At 40.3% G+C, this 21,549-nt stretch overlaps 5 protein-coding genes across 5 annotated transcripts; 4 read left to right on the top strand and 1 right to left on the bottom strand.

Moving 5' to 3' along the window:
* Positions 1–145: 145 nt before the first annotated feature.
* Positions 146–3,011, top strand: LOC129596205 (peptidase M20 domain-containing protein 2-like). The gene is made up of 8 exons (XM_055493423.1): positions 146–183; positions 241–565; positions 630–703; positions 1,210–1,359; positions 1,599–1,733; positions 1,985–2,138; positions 2,274–2,372; positions 2,583–3,011. The coding sequence occupies exons 2-8, from the start codon at positions 253–255 to the stop codon at positions 2,873–2,875; spliced, it is 1,218 nt and encodes a 405-aa protein (XP_055349398.1). The 5' UTR covers positions 146–183; positions 241–252; the 3' UTR covers positions 2,876–3,011.
* A 424-nt stretch (positions 3,012–3,435) lies between these two features.
* LOC129596253 (28S ribosomal protein S2, mitochondrial-like) lies at positions 3,436–4,392 on the bottom strand. Its single transcript, XM_055493483.1, has 2 exons — positions 3,983–4,392; positions 3,436–3,911 (listed from the first exon to the last, which is right to left on the bottom strand). The coding sequence occupies exons 1-2, from the start codon at positions 4,167–4,169 to the stop codon at positions 3,592–3,594; spliced, it is 507 nt and encodes a 168-aa protein (XP_055349458.1). The 5' UTR covers positions 4,170–4,392; the 3' UTR covers positions 3,436–3,591.
* A 213-nt stretch (positions 4,393–4,605) lies between these two features.
* On the top strand, positions 4,606–7,968 carry LOC129596224 (alpha-1,6-mannosyl-glycoprotein 2-beta-N-acetylglucosaminyltransferase-like). The gene is made up of 4 exons (XM_055493449.1): positions 4,606–5,394; positions 5,839–5,981; positions 6,433–6,955; positions 7,588–7,968. The coding sequence occupies exons 1-4, from the start codon at positions 4,857–4,859 to the stop codon at positions 7,653–7,655; spliced, it is 1,272 nt and encodes a 423-aa protein (XP_055349424.1). The 5' UTR covers positions 4,606–4,856; the 3' UTR covers positions 7,656–7,968.
* A 658-nt stretch (positions 7,969–8,626) lies between these two features.
* LOC129596215 (uncharacterized) lies at positions 8,627–12,116 on the top strand. Its single transcript, XM_055493442.1, has 4 exons — positions 8,627–9,470; positions 10,083–10,421; positions 11,244–11,396; positions 11,524–12,116. The coding sequence occupies exons 1-4, from the start codon at positions 8,735–8,737 to the stop codon at positions 11,595–11,597; spliced, it is 1,302 nt and encodes a 433-aa protein (XP_055349417.1). The 5' UTR covers positions 8,627–8,734; the 3' UTR covers positions 11,598–12,116.
* Positions 12,117–12,732: 616 nt separating this feature from the next.
* LOC129596240 (atrial natriuretic peptide receptor 1-like) lies at positions 12,733–21,348 on the top strand. Its single transcript, XM_055493467.1, is given in 20 exon segments — positions 12,733–13,215; positions 13,726–13,923; positions 14,003–14,047; positions 14,273–14,398; positions 14,579–14,722; positions 15,525–15,685; positions 16,118–16,247; positions 16,448–16,536; positions 16,687–16,843; positions 17,442–17,953; positions 18,240–18,582; positions 18,585–18,620; positions 19,260–19,437; positions 19,608–19,763; positions 19,839–20,031; positions 20,115–20,141; positions 20,522–20,669; positions 20,756–20,804; positions 20,880–20,929; positions 21,035–21,348. Coding segments are annotated over 20 exon segments (3,270 nt in total). The 5' UTR covers positions 12,733–12,866; the 3' UTR covers positions 21,214–21,348.
* The last annotated feature ends 201 nt before the right edge of the window (positions 21,349–21,549 follow it).

Here is a 21,549-nt window from a genome sequence, read left to right on the forward strand (position 1 = left end):
TGATCATGTTCTCAGTTCAACCGCCTTCGTGGCTGCGATTGCCTGACTAGTAACAGCTGGGACGGCAGCTGGCAAGCTGCTAAGTTTTCGACAAAACAGCTGATATCTTACCCGAATTTGATCTTAAGAAATTACTTGTATTTTCTACAGTATTTTCATCAGTTTTGGGAAGACATAAGAATTGTAAATTTGTAACTAGCCGTTAATTTATTTGTATGATAATTTGCTTCTTTATTGCAGCTTTCATTGAGCATGTATTCTGCACTTGTTGGTAAATTTCTGGAGGAGCATAAAGAGCAGTTCCACCACATCGGCCTGGAGCTATGGAAAAATCCGGAGCTGCTGTTTCAAGAGCATTTTGCTCACCAGCTGTTAACGGATTACCTGGAACGAAATGGTTTTGCAGTACAGCGGGAATATGCCGGATTGACGACGGCTTTTCGTGCGGAGATCGCCACCGCTAACTACATTACGGGATGTGAATCGCATCCTACGGTGGCGATTCTGTGCGAGTACGACGCGCTGCCGCAGATCGGGCATGCCTGTGGACATAATTTGATCGCTGGTGAGGAGCGTGTGTTTTGGGATGTTTTCGAGATAGACAGTTTGATTCTTTCTTTTTGCATCAGAAGTCGGAGTTGCTGCTGCCTGTGCAGCTCGGCATGTGCTTCTGCACGCAGAATGGAGCAAATCGCCAGCGAAGGTATGAAATTCATGGGCGCAAACTTTTAGAGCAGATTGCCAGATTCCAGTCGTTACTTGGTAATTTCCATTAGAGATTATGCGTTACAATTAAATATAAATCACGTTTCTTCAAAATGCTTGAACGAAATGTGTTAGACTTCGATGAACACGTGTAAGTTTAACTGGATAGTAAACTGTTGAAAAGCAGAATATTACGTTTAACAAAGTTAGTTCCCTTACTCTACGATCTTCTCATGAAAACTCCACATTTTAAACGCGGTGTGATTATTCTAGTCGCACTTTATTGCCCTTAGTGCTAATTTTTTTGGTACTGCTGACTGCAGCTCTGCAATTAGCAAGGCCTTTCATTCTTTTTAAAACAGTCGATCAGTATATTATTTTCCCGAATCTTTCTTTGTAAATATATCATTCTTACAGTGTAATTAAATCAGTGTTTATATGAGTTATGACGAGGGTCAAGCCTGCCGCTTTACCATCTCACCCCAGCTAATAATTTCGTTGCAGATAGTAGTCCTGGGTTGCCCGGCAGAGGAAGGCGGCGGAGGAAAGATTACGCTGATTAATAACGGTGCTTTTCGTGATATCGATTTTGCTTTGATGATACATCCCCATTATTCGGATGTTCTATACGTTGCAACGTTGGGAATTGAGCGGGTAAGAATTATTGAAATAGATTTTCAGTGATTGCCAACGGAAATGTTGATCTATTGTATTCTGCTACTCTGTACGTACGCAGAACAATAACACACTAGCTAATTATATTTCTATGGAAATGAGTTTACAGGAGTATGAACGGCTTAATTAATTCGATTAAGTACATCTTCTTACTTGGCCGAATATGTTTGTGTTTTCTGGCGTCATTATTTGCTTATTGTAAGAAACGATATTTGCAGGTGATTGTCAGATATACCGGAAAGGCCAGTCATGCGTCCTGTGGTCCTTGGGACGGTATAAACGCCCTGGATGCCGCCATATCTGCTTACAATTCTGTCAGTTTACTCCGACAGCAAATGAAGCCGGACTGGAGGGTAAATGTGTAAATACAGAGGTCATTTTTATTTCCTTTTGATTTCGTTTTCAGCGTCTCGCAGTAAATTGAGTTGCTTACCACATTGTGCAGCACTGCACCTTATGTGGTTCGCCAGTGTACCGAATCTACCGGTATAGCAGTGATCCTCTTTGCCAACACAGAAATGCTTACTCGTGTTTTTCTATTTTGTTTTACCGGGTTTCCGATGTTCAGTCAGAGATTGTTGACCTCATACTTGGTATTCATTAGGTACATGCGATCATCAGTGGATGCTCCGAAGCAGTTAACGTTATTCCGGAGAATTCAGTTTCTGAATACTATATAAGATGTTTGCTACCGGAAGATTTGCCTATATTAAAAGAAAAAGTTACCCGCTGTTTCGAGAGTGCTGCACTGGCAACAGGTACTCAATCGATCTCTACATAATAATGACAATACAGTGACAAACGGGTCAGTGACAAACGCCGCGATGTTTTATGTTTTGGTACTATTGATTTCTATAACCGTTTCGTGCTTAATCTAATGATCGTAAAAATAGGTTGTAAATTAAGCCTGGAATGGGATCCGATGCGCTATTTGCCACTTCGATCCAATCATGTTTTAGCCGATATATTTGGCCGCTTTGCAAAAGATGAAGGTATGAGCACGGTCGGTGATATTCTGTTACTAAATTCACGGTTCACTTGATGTTTGAATGGGCGGAATAGTTTTGCCTTTTCAAAATTTATAACAGCAACTAAATGCAAATTTTACACTAATTTTGTATTAAAAACTTTAAAAGGGCTATGATAATAATACCTATGCTACTACCATAGTAATGAAAAATAATTAAAGTCTTCATTTTCAGGTATTGTTTATGAGCCGGATCCCGGCTTGATGGGATCGTCAGACATTGGCAATGTATCCAATGTTATACCGACCATCCAGCCCAAAGTCTCTTTGGGCAAATTGGCCTTGATTCATACCAAAGAATTTGCTACCCTGGCTGGATCTCCAGATGCTCAACCGTATGCTCTCCGGGCAGCGAAAATCATAGCCCTTACAACTTTGGAGTTATTTGACAGTCCAGGGCTACGCGCCGCTGCTCAAAAGGAATTTAACATGGCATTTAAGAAAATTCCTGATGAACCCGAAATTTGAAAAATCTTAACATGAAAAGTTTACTCTTGCTTTCTTGTTTAGCATTTCTTGTTATTTGAAAACTGAGACTGTGTCATTTGGATAAACACCGAGGTGTTATGGTTTGCCACTTCGACCAATAAAATCAGGGTCTATAAACCGAATAAGTTGTTGAATTATTGTCTGCAGTTTGCTCCGTAAAACAGGTGGCAATGGGCCACCGTTACAACCCAAGAAAACAAAACATGCGGCTAGGCCAGCGGAAATCTCAACATTTAATGCCATTTAGTGAAGCAGTTCAAATATGCCATCGGTTGTTTAAATCATATCAGACGACAATTTACAAAATAAAAGAACAAACTAAATTAGCAGCTAGCTTCCCTCTTGTACCAACCCCTGCTCTCTTAAAACGCACGCTGATGAAACAGACAAAAAATAAGAACACTGATAATTTACAAATATAACACAAGGTGAAAAGTTTCAAAACGCAAAGTAGGGAATAGGTACCGCGTTACACCGAATACATACTCGGCACTCGCAACAGTCACTTTCGTAGTACAACGGATTCTTAATGCTTTCTAATGGAATGGTGCAGCACACAACCATACGATCATTCAGTGTAACGTTAGCAATGTTTCTCGTCTTACTATTTTCAAATCAATATAAATTATAAGTTATGACAAAATCTCAGTACAGAATCATAGAAAAAATCTGATCACAGTGAAAATCTGAACTGTTTACCTCGTATGAGAATATTCACCAGCTTCCATCGCGGTCCGCTCGACCATCAATGTGGTTTCCCGGCTCCGACTGACAAACAGAATAATGCCGCCCCGATACGCAACATGTGCAATGAAATTCAGCGCATCCTGCAGATACTGTGCCGTGATATCCAAATCGAATACCACCTGATTAAACCGCTTCCCAAAGACAAACTGGCGCATTCGGTCGTCCAGATTGCCCACCGCGTGTCCCAAATGGACCCGCGCGTTAAACAAGTCGCCGATCGTAAATAATTTCCTCACGTTAAAATAATCCGGATAATTTAAGGTTTCATCTATTGCAGAAGTTAATCAGGAAAGAAATGGTGGTGCTGTAGTTAAAACTGCAAATGTAAGCAGAAGGTACCTCGCGGCTCGCTGGACATCTGGAAATGTTCCATGGGTTCATTAGCGATGGGTGAAAGGGGCCGTGGGACCTGGATTGAACCAGGCGTCGGCCCAGGCAGCACTTTAAATCGGGATGAAAACCTCCGGGGAGCACACGTGAAATGGCGAGAGAGGTGAGCAAATTTGGAGCTGACTATCGTCGCCATCGTATACAATTTTCTAGAAAAGGATTTATAAAACCTCACTCCTCGGATCAGCAAGATACGCGACGCCGCATTCTGTGCAGCTGTTAAATTTCAAGATTCACAGGGAGTCAAAGCAAAATGGCGAACTGGATCATTACAAAAGCCAGGAAACCAACTGTAAAGATAAATCATAAATGATAAATCATCATTAATTTTTCCAAAACAATTTTTCAGTTTCTGTTAAATTTTTGAAGTCGGAAGTTGATGCGGAACTTCTCGTTTTACCAACTTGTGCAATTCCATTCCATGCAGCTGCACGCAAGAATTAGCTAAGGCGATTCCATTACAATAGCAGCAGTCAAATTCCAGTTCCAAGAGTAGTTGGAAATAACACCTGGTAATTTGGCAACGTTGCCGGAAATGCTCAAACAACAACAATCGCCGCTTACAAGTTAGTTGCAAAACCGAGCTGCAAAAGCCACTCAGAATCTTTCAAGTTCATTTTAGCTACTCTAGTTGACAGTCTGGACTCCGAATATCCCTTAAATTATCCCTATCCTGGATAACTCTGTTCCTCTACTTGTAATGATTGCAGTTTTCTCGCATCCGTGCAGTTGCGATAACCACGCTGTGTTGAGCGAATCATGATAGTGTTCGACAGTTTGCAACGCTGACGTAGCGCGGTCTCAAGGTTTTTTGCTGATCTGCATGAAGGCCAAATTCTTGCATATTTATTCTCGGATGGCCAGATTATCATGGTACTACTCACCGCTGATCCTTATCGTCTTCTTCCTCCAGCTCTTCCTTCTTCAGCAGCGCGCACAGCACATCAGCTACGATGGCAGTGACGAATCGCCAGCGAAGTCATCGCTCAACATATCGATACCTGTTGATCATCTCCTCTCCTCCGCACCCGTTCCCGCCACCATCCAGGAGATTCGCACCAAGATTCGCGTGCTGAATGATCTGCAGCTGATCTTCAATGGAGAGACACACGGCGGATTCAGTGTTGCGCCGGAAACGCCGGTCTTTATCGTTCAGCTGCACGACAGAATCCCGTATATTCAGGCAATCATCCAGTCATTGCGAGCGGTTCGAGGGATTAACCAATCGCTGATTATCTTTAGTCATGATGTGTTTTCCAAGGAAATTAATGATGTGATTCAGGGAATGCAGTTTGCAAGAGTTATGCAGATATATTATCCGTATTCCATACAGATGTATCCAAATGGTTATCCCGGTCCAGGTTTGTGTTTAATGCACAAAAATAAAAATACTGCACATACAGAAAACAAATTGTATCGAAAATTATCGTAATATAATTATGACAATGAATTATACATACATATATTATGTATTTTATACTTGCGCAAAAAAAACAAGTTAGTTAAATAGGTTTAAGTTAGCAAATAATGCTGACTTGGTTTGAATATTCAGTTTGCTTTTTACATTTACCTATTCCGTTCTCTGACTGTATATTTTTGCTTGAGTAGCGTTTAACGGAAACAGTTTGTAAATTGTTAATTTCATGGCTTATTGTTAGGTAATCTTTAAAAACTTATTAACTTAGACTTAGTGTGTTATTAACCTGTTTGTTTAAGACTACATGCATTTGGATGCGGATAAGTATTAGTTATGCGTTCCTGTACTCTTTTTCCTTACTGCTTGCCAGCTTGCGTTTTTGTTGCAGATCCCAAAGATGCTGCATTGCCCATAGGGCACGGGCGGAAACCTCAGTTAGCGCAAATTAAGTTGCACTGGATATGGAAGTTCACTCAAGTCTTTCGTCATATCAAAGTTCTGAGAAATCATACCGGACCAAAAATATTTTTGGTAAGAGCTTATTCCGTACAAAAATTTCAAAAGCAACGAAACATTACGGTGTTGAATCGTTGATTGCATTGAAGGTAAAGCCATGCGCAGATATGATGCATTTCCAATTTATTCACATAGCGGATTTATTTTTGAAGCTTTGACAGATTTTATCTCTGCAATGATGAATGTTTTTTATTAAACTGTTATATTTTCGTCATAGCTACATAAGTTTTTCCCGCTTCGTAAACTTTATTTAATGGCAGCAATAATATAGCAGCAATAAGCTGAACGAACCAAATGAAACTTCAAAGTCTGAGGAAGCGCTTACGATTTAAATTAGTAACAAAAACATTAAGTACAAGTACTTACTGTAAAGGTACCTTGTACTGTAAAGACATGCACTGAATTTTTCTGAAATACATTTCGAGTTTTTACAGTAAGTACTGAGTACATCGGTTCATCTGTGTAGGAGGAAGATCACTACGTATCCCCGGATATTATTTACACTCTCAACAAAACCCTTCAAATCCAGACTAAAGACTGCCCAAAATGTGTAATTATCCTCGGTGATTATCCCAAAGAGCATCGCTGGCCCTATCTCGATTGGGACCAAATGGAATGGTCCTGGTTCTTTTCCGGCGGCAACAACATGGGCATGGTCCTCAATCAGCGCTTTGCCGGCGTCCTCAGCCAGTGTGCCAAACGTTTCTGCACCATTGATGAATACAACTGGGACTGGACACTGCAGCATCTGAATGTGGGCTGTTTCCAAGAGCGGCTGCAGATTTTGAAGGTGGAAGCGCCCCGCGTGTGGCACGTGGGCGATTGTGGGACGCACACTAGTCGGGACAGTAAAAAAAAGTGTGGAACACTGCAACAGGTGGATACGCTGGAGAATGTGAAGAGACTGCTGCGGAACAAGACGGATGTGATGTTCCCTAAGGAAATGCGAGTGGTCAAGAAGTTGAGAAGGAACGTCCCGTCTTCGCCGAGTGAGTGTCGTAAATGCGTAATTGAAAGGTCTTGTCGATTCTAACGGGAGCAAGATACAGGCAAACTTAGAATAACATACTGAATGGAATCATGATATCCGATGTGCCAGGCTGACGTATGTAGTGAGCAGGCATCACATCGGTGACAAGGATTATGATTTATTGCTGTATTGAAGCCGTTGTTTTCCAGCTGTAAGTGCTAAGGAGAAATTAGATGCACATGGTTAAAATTGTGATATGAAAACGGTTGTTTTTATCGCAAATTCATTAACTTCCAATTATTTTTACAACTGAAAGTATTTTTTGATTTTTTAAGTTAGCGGATCCGTGTGCTGGTACATAAAAATGAAAACTTTCATAATTTCATTTACCATACATACTATTCGGCCAGCTTGAACATCGTTAACCTACTGGCAGTAACTAATAAGGCGTAAATGCTTCTTGCGTGTGCTCTGCTTTCATACAAAATTATTTCGTTTGATGGAGTGAAACCTTAATTATGATGGTACTAATAATGTGTTATGGTATTTAAATGAACCGCATTTTAAGTAATAAAACGACGACATAAGGTCTTACAAATTATTGTTTGACGGTTTGTAGCTGTTTCACACAATATTGTGGTTTGTTTTTAGGTCCTTACGGTGGCTGGGCAGATCCGCGTGATCACAGTCTGTGCCTCTCAGTCATCAAAGATCTGTAGCGTTTTGGAAATCTCATTGTAGTTGTTGGACAATCTTGTATTTATTCGAATATTCGATGCTGTTAAATGTTTTGTTTTATGACCGATTGTTGTTGTTGATTTTTTTTTTATTTTTAGCGTTTTTCGTCGAGCTTTCAATCTGGTTTCTAAATTTTTTATAACTTATTTTGTTGAATACTCTGTGACCCCGGAAAAGCATGCGGTGCCTGCTAGTTAAGTGTTGAGAACATCGAGAAACTTATTTATTATTGACATAACGATTTATCGGTGATTTTACTCGTATGTTATAGTACAAAATAATGTGCACGGATAGTCGGGGATATCGTAGTGCATTACCAGATCACATCTACATCAAATCAAGGGATATTTGGTTTAAGTTTGCGAAAAGTTTATGTTATCCGGTGAACGTTTACCGGTGTACGGTAAAAGCGATTACATTTTTCAATGAAATACTTTATTTTTGTATGAATCTCATTCACTGAAAGGATGCTTGGATGGCCGGTAAGCTCATGCTAAAAATCCTATGGAAAGCCTGATGACCTTTTTGAAGGCGACAATGACGACTGATTTCCCACTTTCGAAAATTGTGTAGTGGTTGCTCCGTTGGTTTATATTTATGGTCCGGCACTTGTAGAATTAATGCTGATGATGATTTCCCTATTGTTTTTCCGACTGTCCTCGTCAGCAGTTATTAATAACTGCCGCGCCAACAGGTGCGTGATGGTAGATGTACCTGGCGTCCAGGTCATGTCCGGTACGGGAGGTCGGATCAGATTACCATGACGTGTGGTGTTTTCTGGTCAGCTGCTTGGTAATCAGCACTTACCGGTTTCTCGTACACAGGCAACCCACTAAAACTGCCCATCCAGTGTGTCACGCGTTTTTTTCTATCCAAATCCTGTATTGTCCATCTCAGCACTTCCGGATTGAGTGGTCCGCTTATGTGCTCACTTTAATTCATATATAACATGTCAACCTTGAAAAACAAAATCCTACTTTCCAAAAGAGTTAATAATTTTCTTAAACATTATAGAAATTTTGGGGAATTATTATTGAGGAAAAACCCGCGTTTTTGAAAAATGGCAGCGAAGCTACTGTTGCTTATGTTCTTGGTGAGTAGCATTACCGCGCAGGCGCCTTCTTCCATTTCCGGCGTCCCGGTTGCCCAGCCCGGCGTCCATCCGCCACAGCCTTCTTCTTTCCTAACTCAGCCCAATCCCAACATCCCTCTCGGTCCTATGGGCACCCCTCTGGTTCCTGTCGCACAGCCAACCGCCCCGGCGGCGACGCCGAATAACCCGTTCGCTCAGCCGGCGGTATTCACTAATCCCGCGGCCGTGCCCTCATCCTCCATACTGACTAATCCCACATTTCCGGCTGCACCGGCACCTGCTGTCGTCGGTCCGACGTTTCCGGTCGCTCCCGCGCCCCAACCCGGTGCCATCCCAACGAACCCGGCCGTTCCCGCTCCACCGGTTTTCTTTCCTTCTGTACCTGCACCGCAGCCCTCGGTTCCCGCCGCTCCCGGTGTGCAGCCGTCTGCTCCAGTTAATCCCGCGGTTCCCGCTCCAGGTGTCCAGCCGGCACCTGGCGTGATCCCGCCCACTAATCCCAATGTCCCACAGCCTTCCGTTGTAGTGAATCCGGCCAATCCCGGTGCTCAGCCGGCTTTTCCGGGTGTTCTGATTAATCCTAATCCGGCTAATCCGTCGGTGCCGGTACCGGGACCGGTGTTTCCCAATCCGGCACCCCCGGCTAATCAGCCCGGTCGACCAGCTGTTCCGGTGGCGCAACCCACTGTCCCCGCTACGCCAGGTAATATAATAATCATCTGTGATATTATCTAACTATTATGCGTGAACTGCTGAATGAAATTCTTTAAGGAATAATTAATTCTACAGGATGATTTGTTACGATTATATACGTAGATGCTTACATTAGAATTATTCATACAGTATAGTATTGTTAGCTTTTGTATCGCAGACCTCGCTGATAATGCTACAATATATTTTGTAGAAAATAGTAATTACCATTCACTCCTTGTCGGTCACCGCCATCTTGTCAAATTTTATTTTTCTACTTAGTTTTCATATTTGAGACGCAGTTGTACTGTATTTATACTGCACTGCACTGTGGTATTATACTCATATAGATATTACATTTAATTTGTAGTCGTTCTTGAATCTTGATACTGATTAGTGACTACTGACTATCAACCATATTAATAAACGCAATCGTACGCGTAGTGTACTCTGTAGTTACTTGATGTTCTGAGTGCAAGAAAATTGATGACTCGCATTACTTCATATCACACATTTTGAAATTACAGGGTAATTTTAATCTGGATTTTTGTATTGTAAGTTTAAGTATGGTTTTTTTATATGAGCCCTTGACGCTGGTGCCACGTTGAGTAACATCTAATTTCAGGTGTGCCCACACCGACCGCTCCCGGGCAGCCAGGTGTTCAAACACCAGCGGCACATCAGGAGCAGACGATTAACCAGATCTCGACCGCCACTGCCGAATTCATCACTACGCTGGATTTTGCCCAGATTGTCTCCTTTCTGCGTATTATGCTGCTCAATCAGGCGCTAGGCGGCGGAGGAAGCGCCCGACCCGGCACCTGGTCCGGGGCCAGTGCCGGTGCCGGTGGTAGGCCGAACGGTCTGACGGTGCATGTGGAAGGTTATGGAACGGAATTAGCCGCTGGTGGAACGCCGTCGCCACTCATGCAGATGACACTATTTAAGGGACCGCAAGGATTGAGTAAGTTGAATTTATTCATATTTTACTAACGACTCAGTATTTTTCGATGATTAGTTTGCAACTAATGCACACACTTGTATCTTTTTCTATGTATGTATTGTATATACGCAAATCTATATACTGTATATCTATATACGCAAATTTACTGTAATGTATAGCAATTTGCCAAACGCTGCACGCGGTGTGTTTTTTGAAATTATTTTATGAGAGTCGATAAATTGTTTTGTGTGTAAATTATATCCAAAATATTTTGAAATATTATTACAAAGTATATAAGCGCGCATAGCTTTACGACTGGGAATTACACCGATGATTTTAAGGAAATGCAATTTAAAAATAAAAACGTTAATTGTAAACTTAAATAATTACAGTGTAAATCGACCAAAACACCTAAACATAATTATAGATTACAAAAACATACGAGCACAAAAAATTGTGAGAAAATGTTGAAATATGGATTGAATTAATCAGCGTGGATCATATAACAATTGCATACTGATATTTTTGATGCTGGGAGTAAGGAAGTTTTTGCTAGTCTGATAAGGAAGTTTTTGCTAGCCTTCTAGTGCTAGAGATACTTATAAAAAATGGGTCAACTGAATCAATCTTACGGTAATCCAATCCGGCAGCAATTGCCAACTTCATGATATTGACAATACCGTATTGACATTTGTGTAAATGCAAAAAAAGTATGAGCAAAGTATGTTCATCGATTTGTGATATTTAATTATACGAGTATATTGCAAAAAGTGGTAAGCAAGACGAGTGTTCCGAATTTTCGGTAACAGTTTGTTTAACCTAACGATTCACTAACGTTTTAAGGAATGACTCAAATGGCCAAGGAACTGCAAAATTCGGATTTCGGAAAATACGTTACCGGCATTCATGAATATTGGAAATCGGCCCCGGAAAACCTCCGCGACCAGTATCGACCGGGCATTCTGAAGGATATTGATAGTCTTAATGTTACACCAAGTAAGTTTTCCTTTATCGGCATTCTCGCAGTTTCATGTATAGTGATATACATACTGTACAAATAATTATTGTATCTTTAGAAAATTCACTCTTTCAGTTTTGCTTCACGTGCGCTTCTGTTTTGCAGAAATTAAGAACGCCATTCAAGAGTTATTACCTGGATTAACGTTAGGCAAGAATCCCGCCGGTGTCGCAGCATAAAGATAGGTGTCGTTGTGCTGATATGTTCGGCATAATTATACAAATTGTACGTATGTTATATTGGCAAATTGTTAATGCTTTGTACACGTTTGTTGATATTGGAGTCGGGGCTTGAATGCAGTAGCATATAATCTGACTATGAGAGATGTCGGAAAGACAAGTAAATGCTTAGGAAAATATTCGTACGGCTTTTGTTAGATTAGTGGAAACTGAAAAGAAAATCATAAGATCAATCAGCTTTTTTACTGTGTAAAAATATCGTTATTCATGTATCATGCATGTAGCTATTTGCGAAATTGTTAAATTCAATGGAATAATAATCGTGTTTTCAGTTTTCCACTTTCCTCTGTGCATTTTCATGTTATGGTATATTGTAAATGTTATCCCTTTCCCGTTCCTGTGTGGTTAGACAGCTGATTGATAATCTTATTAATCTGTATTGTTAAAGCAACCTAACTTTTGAAATTCAAACCTTATGTTTTCCAATCTGATCCTTCTGCTTCGCACCTCTTTTGAATTTAAATATGCGACAAGTAAAGTTGGCTTTAATTGCTAAATATGCACCTGATTCGTGTGCGCCAGAAATAGAATCTTCTTCCTACTTCATGTTTGCGTCAAAAAATTCGTCATTGTCGCTGAAAAAATGAATAAAAATTTCGTAAGTGCTGATGATTTCACTCGTTTCTGGTTTTCTGTAATAGAATTTTAAAATTAGTGCGACGAAACGCACGTTATTCCAATGATACTTTTCAGTCAAGGCATGATAAAAGCTCCAAAAAAGAGACCAAAAGAGTGTTCCATAGGAACTCAATAAAAATAAATAATCAGCAAAGCACGACCGAAATTTCAAAGTGCTACAAAACGAAATTCAGCACCGGCTTGAGTTCACAGTAAAAATTGAACTCATCTCTTTCGAGCCGGAGCAAGTCCAGTAAGAGTCGGTACCAGACAAGCCAACAGTATAAACCAACTGGAACATTTAAGGCGTACAGTATGTTACTGTACTAGTTACAACGTACCGGGAAGCAGCAGCGCAGCGCCCAGCAGGACTGATTATCGGTTATGCTCATCATACTGGTATCCTTTTGTAACACGGCACGCTTCCGGTGTATCCCACGTATAAAACGGTGATTTAAGTGGGATTAGGGTTGTTTTGTCTTCGTTGTGGCTTCCGCTTGGCATTTACACGGCTACAGCCACAACATTTGTGATCCGCCTGTCTTTTCTTTCGCCAGCTTAACGACTGTGGATACTTATGCATTTATTTTAATGGCGTGCTTGTGTATTTGCCAAAGGTTAAAGGAATTTCTTTATGTCATCTACATGATAATTAGCGTAGTGCCGGCACTTAACTTGTCTTTGGATTTTAATTCGACGGAATTAATTCAAAGAAATGTAACGATCCTGAAAGCCGGGATTTTGTTGACCAATGGCAGTAATCTACCGTATGATTATCAGATTGTACAACCGGCACTGGAAACCGCTTATGAAAAGGTTTATGCCGAGCAGAATATTATCTTTAAACCGATTTTGTTTTTATATGCGGATGAATGCAGCAAAGTGGACGCCATGGGACAGACGTATTATGCCGGCATGGAAGATGTTGACCTTGTAATAGGTGATAAAAAATACCACAATCGATATATTACCATAGAAAAAAGCAACCACTGTAAACTGCACATGTATGAATGATTTCGCAATGATTTACTTATGTGCAATGTTCTGGACTTTTACAAAATTTCACTGTTATGTTAAAAATTAAACGCTTCGCGCGCAAAGATTTTAACAATACGAGTACATACGCTGTACAAAAACCTCATGATATGTTTGGTTTTGCGTACAAGTATACTTCAGAGTATAGTAATTTGCCTCACCAAATCAGAATCTATAACATTCAAGTATTTCCGACGACCGGAACCTATTTAAAAAAATTGTTTCGACTTTATGCATTATCAGTTTAAATGAAAATTGCGGGAACATTTTTTTGCTTTTTTTTATTATCATAATAATCAATATACAAGAAAAACAGTTGGCATTATGTGCGTAGCCAGCTGCTTGAGTTTCATTTTAATTTGTAATCTAAAGAGTACGCATTACTCCAATTCACGCATTACTCCAATATTTTTAGGACCTGGATGTACAGACGACATGATGTCTTCTTTAGAACTACAGACATATTTCAGACTTCCCAGCATTACGGGGGCCGGTGATCTGGTTGATTCCTCGGCGAAATTCCCGTATCTTACGCGTTGCTCTTACAACACGTATACACAGTGGATTTTTTTTCAGCGACTATGTGCAAAATTCAAATGGAACAATGTAGCAAGTAGGTACTGGTAAAATGGAAAATTACGATTTGTTTTTCTATGAATATTAATTAATTCCGGCTGTTTAAAAACTTGCAGTTATTTTTGACATGGACGACAACACAAAAACTGTGAACGCCAACAGTAAGAAAACTTTCGTTTGTAGATATAAAATACATGACATAGTAAAATAATTACGTTACGTGCCTGTACAGTGTAAAGTTTTAGGGGTAATCGACGACTTAGCGTAACAATTATCAATGATTTTGTACATATACAGTACATGTTAATGTTGTATTCCACTTAATTAAGCTTATCTAAATGCAGAGACACAATTCCATAGTGTAAATACATCAACAATCCTCGTAGGTCTTGAAAAGAATTTAAAAGATAATCCACCCATTCGCCCATATATGATGCCTTTTTCCACCAAGGCATTGCGCGGAGTTGGCGAAATTCATAACATTTTACACAATGCTACTCTTGTATCAAGAGGTATGGCGTATGTGTACTCGTATATTTGTACTGTTAATTATATTTCGGAGTCTTTGATTTTTAATCATTCACAGTTTCTTGCACTATTAGTATGGTCGATGATAGCAATAATTTTCGAATCCCCAGGATTAACTGCACAAATGTTTCAGGATTATTATGTTCTCTGTTTTGGTGTTACAGTTTTTGTTTTATTGATGGATGGATTATACGTACGGCAGTTCATGATACAGGCGCTTTATCTGGGCAAAACTGATGGATCATATGCTTTCTTTTCCCTGGATCTGTTCCGCGACAATATTCTTCATAATCATGGGTGGAAACAGGGTAAGTAAGACATATGTTTGGCGCAATTGTGGATGGTATTTCCGCTGTTTTATGTCAAGTGACTGAGAATGACATTTTGTCCAAATTATGCCTTTTGTCCTGCACGTATGGCATTGCAGCCAACAGATGACGATGCCGGCACGTGGTCGTTTATTATGTAACGCGTATTCTATTCACTTCCTGTGCTTCCGGTGTAGAAGGTTAAATGCTAAATACTCCCATGAGATTATGCTAATCCACTGTTTAATGTCTTGACAAGTCTTTTCTACTCGTAGTTCAATGTATATGGTTAATTTCACTCCTTATTCGAGCAATATTGTGATCAAAACAGTTTCCACAGGTTTTAATTGTAAGAAAATACTGCATAGAACTAACCGGTAAGTAGCTGGTTCGAACATTAAATCCTGCCGCGGTCAATAATGGTCATAGTATCGAAATTTCTGGAAGCTGGAAAAGTTTTTGCAGTATTCCGCAAAACCGAATAAATTAATAAAATCGATTTTCAAATAGCTCCAGCCAGAAAGACTTTATGGAAAATTTTTTAATCTTGGTTACGTTTAATTTTACAGTTTGTACATTACAAATCGACCACTCGGTTTAGTGTTTCAATCTTATTGATTACTGTATATATTGTATGTTGTGTTTCACTTTAATTGCTATTGACTGTGTTTGTATGCGCAACTGCACGCCCTTGCATGCGCTTATTACATGCGTAACCACCAAACGTAATTATTGTGGTACCTATTAATATTAAAGAACAGTTGTACAACTGTACTGTATTTAAGCTGAACGAAAATTACAGGTGATGCTTATGACGCAGTGGCGCGGGATGCCTTTCAGTCACTGCTAATTGTAACCCTGCGTAATACCCAGGATGAACCGGCGTACGTGAACTTCTCACGGGATGTTCGGAGAGTGGCAGCACAACATAACCTCGGACTGAATCTGACGCTGAATTATATCCTTTTTTCTCTACTTATGCCATAATATTTTTCGCTATTTATCTTGTGCAGAAAACATTTTCTTCAACGATACCATTTTTATTAAATAAAAAATATAAAACATTTCGATCTCCTACTACAGCTGAATAATACTACTCGTAGAATGGGATTGTCGTTATAGGTACTTTTGACTAACACAGAGTACTGTAGGAAATAACTCGATTTTACTGTACGTTTTTTATAAGTTACACGCCATGTGAGTACGCCTACCGAGCTTTACAGACAGAACACCAGGATCCCATTATCGCATTATTAAAATTGCATTGTAACAATTATAACATTGTCGTGCAGACGCATTGGATTGGTTGTAGAGTATTAGTTTTTATTGACTTTTGAAATAGTTATAAAATTATAGTCGACAGCTTCCTTAACAGTGTATTTCGGTCCACATTACGTAGCGAGTTTCTACGATTCGGTCATGTTATACGGGAGGGCGATGAGGGAATTAATCAACGAAGGTAAATCCATAAAAAAGGACAATGTTCTGGAAGTTTCGCAACAGTATTGGAATCGTACGATGCCCGGTGAGTACCATGCATATGTTTAATTTTCTTTACGATGAGGAGTACTAGATGTATTACTGTTGCGGATATTCAGTATAATGCTGGCAAAACAACAAATGTATGGTATACGATAATAATTATGGGAGGAACTACGAAGTAATCTTGTTAACTGTGCAGGTACATACTGGATTATACAACAGGCAACCATGTTTGAATTATAGGTGCAACTGGTCAAGTGTACATAAATCCAGATGGAGATCGCAATGATGATCATGCCCTTTATGCCATGAATTATGACGGAGAATTTTACGTATGACATATCTTTATAATATTATTTTGTGTACCGGTAGAGTTACGTACACGTTTATCGTTAATTAAACAGTTTTACAGTAGGAAGGCAAAATCAGTGATATATTTGTACCGAAATTGTTAAAGTGTGCTCTTGTCCTTCTGTCCTTAGGTGGTGGCTGAGTTTTATGGTTATAAGAATGTTCTAGTACCCAACTACCTGTTCGACCCAGTGAAGCCAATTCCCTGGAGAAATCCCACGAAATCGCCTCCATTAGATAGACCACAGTGCGGATACACCGGAGAAGATCCGATTTGTGATTATACAAGTATGTCGTAAGCGGGATGTTGCTATCATTTTGTTGTTGAGGGATTTAGGTGATTAGTTTTGTCAAACTGTTCAGACGGCATAAAGGATAGTACAGTACATAAATAAAATTCAGATGGAACGATATGCAGCGGCATGCAGCAGCGGCACACACTTCGGGCAACACGAAAGCATTTTACGCAAACATACACGATTTTTGTTTTGCTGTCGAATTGGTTTGATATGGTAAAGGACATCACACGGATCGATATCACGGCATGTGTTTCGTCGTAAAATTATTTACGGCACCTTTCCTTTGCGGTCGTTTAATTTTGCTTCTACAATTTTTTCTGCCATTTGTTGACCGTTGATGTCTCCAGAGTTTAGTTGCTACTCTATCTGTAGTCGCCGTAATGCAAACGCAGTTACCGGCACCGACAACGGGCGTAAAATGCTGTCACTCACTGCCTGCCACTCCAACTGTAAATTCTCCCGTTTTTTGCCACTTATGCGGATCGCTTATTGACACGCTACCTTAAGTCTAAGGATAATCGCGTATATCTACTGGTGAATATATACCACAAAAACTCTTTCAAAAAGGTCCATAGTTAACTTTCCAGCACAGCGTTACGCCATGGGTGCGGGAATCTCTGCCGGCATTGTTATCCTGCTCATCATCTTAACCTGTCGCATCCGTACCGCCCAGAGCCGGCGCAACGAAATCGCCCAGCTGGATCTGCTGGGCAATTGGTCGGATTTGGATAGTCCACACTACATCATCAGCAGCAAGAAGATGACGGTTCATACGCCCCGTCCCCACACCATCCAATCCCTGCATCGTCTACAAACCGGAAATGAGGATATCGTTTTGCCGCCGCTGTCTGTAGCTACGTTACAGACTGGCCCAGCGCTGCTGATGACCCCGCATTCCATCGGGGCGACGTGGAAAGGCTCGAAAACCATTGTCCGCTTGTGTGAAGTACCGCTGGTAGTGATGAATCGCCGAGTATTACGGGAGACTGCAGCGGCGCGGGGACTGAATCATCCCAATATTTTGATACTGCAAGGATTGTGTAACGGACCCCACCGGGCGGTAGTGTTGTACCATTACTGCGCTAAAGGAAATTTATTTGTAAGCTCATGTGCCAAATATAAATTGAAAAATAACATAAATCGAAATAGTTATTAGCACCTCTAATTACTTGTAAATCCAAATATGTGAATCATATAACAATAAATTATTAACAAGAAAAATAAACAATAAGAAAATAAACACAATAATGCAAACACTAAGCGAGCAAAATTAAAAAAAAGTAAGAGCAACAGTAGTGTGGAAAAAATGCCGGTAAGCAAAATGGTTGAAGTTGAGCCCACTAATTTGTAAGCAATAATTTTAACATTTCGTTTTATTTGTACAGGATCTTCTAAGTAACATCGCCATAAAACTTGACCAGTATTTCCTTCTGTCGTTCATCCGGGATATCGTTCAAGGGTTGGTGGCCATTCAGTCCACTGCGATGTCGTATCACGGACGTCTGACATCCAGGTGTTGTTATGTGGATGGACATTTTACCTGCCGTGTGGCTGATTATGGACTACCCAGCTTTTTCACTCGGCAACTGCCAAAATCTCCGGATAACAGCGTTTTTGAATCGCTCATGTGGACGCCACCGGAATTCCTGAATATGTCAGGAGTCAACAGCGGTAGTCCCGAAGGCGATGTGTACTCCTTGGCCATTATCATGCAGGAGGCGGTGACGAGGAGACACCATTCATGGCGCATAACCTTTCACCGCCCGGTAAGGGGCATGTGCGTTAGATGTTGCGAGACTAGATTTTTGGTTGAACTCGAGACAACAGATTATTCTTTGTATTGTATTTCTATCGTAATCGGGCATTTTTGTTTTCCGTTGTTATAATTTTCTGTATCATAATATTATAGCTGTACGATAGGTATATCTTACAGGAAAAAGAAGAGAACATTATGCTGTACTGGGGATGTGAAACATTTCGATAACAAACCTTTTGCGGACATAACCGAGAGTTAATTACGTGTGATATCGTAGTGTAGCGTATATCATTGTCAAAATGCAAATCTTTAAGCATTAAATGGCTTTGTGAAACTGAACTGGCGTTGGTGTCCTCGTTTAATCAGCAAATGCTCGCAATTTTTTATATCCCCATTTTTTCGATTGATTAACATTAAAAGGGGCATTTTTTATCCCCGTGTCTATGCGTTCATTTGGACGTTCAGTATTGGACAATAACGGATTTCCGTCGGTCTAGCGGACCGCGTCCATCACTTCGGCCTGCTCCGTCACATAGCGGTCGGACGGAAGGTCATTGCTATTGAGTACAGATACTTGTACAATACTAGTATAGTAGTGTACTTACAACGCAAGGACGTTTAATTATAAAGTTGTTTCTTATTTTGGCAGTTATCATCGCCAAGTTGCAGAAGCGAAATTACAAAGAGTTTCGTCCGCGTTTGGAAGGAGCCCACCTAGCCAATGCTCCGCCGGAATTGTTGGTATTGATTAAACAATGCTGGGCGCAAAACCCCATGGAACGTCCCCGATTGCAACAAGTCCGCAAAATTCTCATGGATATTTTCAAGTAAAGCGTTCACATGGCATAGGCCTGGTTGTAGTACAATCACTTAGCGAGTACTGAGTAGCCAGGTCTAACTAATTATTGCTAATGTCAGTAACTACCTAGCCATTTACTTCCTAAAGTCCAAAGGTCATCCACCGGCTTGTCTTAATTTTGCAACCATTTCCTCACAGATCTCATTTGGGTAATCATCTGACTGTGATTGACCGACTGATCTACCAAATGGAGGAATATGCTCAGGATCTGGAGCACGCAGTAAACGAAAAAACCCATTTGATGTTGATTGAAAAAGAGAAAAGCGACCGTCTACTGTATCAAATCTTACCGAGGTGCATAACATTTTGTTAAATGATAGCTGTAAACCAGAAAGCCAAAAAAATATCGGTATCTGTTTTACTTACTAGGAGTATAGCAGATCAGCTAAAGCGGGACGAACCAGTGCCACCGGAAAGCTACGACAGCGTGACCGTGCAATATTGCGATATTGTATCCTTTACCACAATATCCTCCGAAAGTACGCCAGAAGAAACGGTAGATTTACTCAACGATCTGTTCACGCTCTTCGACGGTTGCATCTTGAAATTTGACGCCTATAAGGTCTGATTTTTAATTAAGCACTGGTAATCTATCGCCTTGCTATTTGTAAATTCTGCTTAAAAATGCGTTGTACCACGTTTTAGGTGGAAACCATAGGAGATTGCTATGTGGTATGTTGATTACTAGGCCTAATGCGACCGTAGTACAAAGGCACATGCCAAAAATTATTGTTAATTAAATGTGATCTGTGGTCTGTGTTATGTGCAGCAGCTTACGGCGGTAACAAAATAGATTCCTTTAAAACTCTTTTATTATGGAATCCTCTCTGTCCAGTGCCATCTCTGCTTCAAAAGATATACAGTAAATATGTACCTATTTGTAGAAATACTACGAAAACGTAGTGTCCACATACATAAAACCATAAAATTAAAAACTTATTCTTCTATTCATTTGCTGTTTGGATTCAACCTGGTATAACTTGTAATAGATCATTATAAGTCGGTAATCTTGAATCGATAATCTTCTATCCTGTGCGTATTTAATTTGGTAGGTAGCTTCTGGTGTACCGGTGCGCAATGGACTGAAGCACTGCACCGAAGTCAGTCGCCTGGCATTAATGCTTTTACAAGAAATGGAACAATTTAAAATTCGTCACCGTCCCAATGAAAAACTGCGTATACGGTTGGGGATTCATTCTGGTAAGCAAAAGCGTAAACCAAATCTGTGGAACTAGTTTGCTAAAGAATTGTAGTGACCTTGTTATATGGGGGTGCCCTTTGACCAGGTCCATGCCTCGCTGGTGTTGTCGGACGCATAATGCCGCGCTTTTGCCTGTAAGACGCTTATGCCGGATTATCGATGTATCAACCAAAGTTTCGGTTTTTTACTCTTGGTGTAATGTGATTTAGGTTTGGAGAAACCATTCTCATTGCACACAAAATGGAATCTACATCACAAGGTCAGTATTAAAGGTTACGTCTTTGCGCGCGTAAATGTAATTAAATTGTTGCATTGGTTAACACCATAACAGTTTTATTTACTGCTCAAGTGTGCTATTTTACAGCAATGCGAATCCAGATCAGCGAAGCGGTGAAAAAGCTTCTGGATTCCACGGCCGCTTTCAGCACCGTGCGCCGAGACGACCCGATTGACATTAACGAACACAAGTCAATATTAACATATTGGTTGAACGGTGAAAAGAAAGGATATCAGCCACAGAATGCTGTATTAATACAGTTTTAGCTAATGAAATTCATCATCGTGTTAGTCAGACTAGTTTCCTGGATTTGCCGATGCTATATAATGAAATGTACAGAAAAGATACATGACCTTTAATAAGGCCAGTTAACTCGCTGTGGGTGCATGGGCAGAGACTATTGATCGAGAATCATAAAAAGAAGCGCTGATTATCGTGGCGTTGCCTAATTAGATAACCAACCAAGCTCAGTAGTTAAATCTGCGGCAAAATAAAAGTTGTTATTAGGCCAGGCAAACGGTATCAACTAGGGTATATGCGCACTTGGTAATCCAGAAGTGTAGTATTAACTGATATTACAACTACTTATAATACGTTAACGA

This window comes from Paramacrobiotus metropolitanus, unplaced genomic scaffold, assembly GCF_019649055.1.
Source record: "Paramacrobiotus metropolitanus isolate TYO unplaced genomic scaffold, Prichtersi_v1.0 Parri_scaffold0000087, whole genome shotgun sequence".
NCBI lineage: Eukaryota > Metazoa > Tardigrada > Eutardigrada > Parachela > Macrobiotidae > Paramacrobiotus > Paramacrobiotus metropolitanus.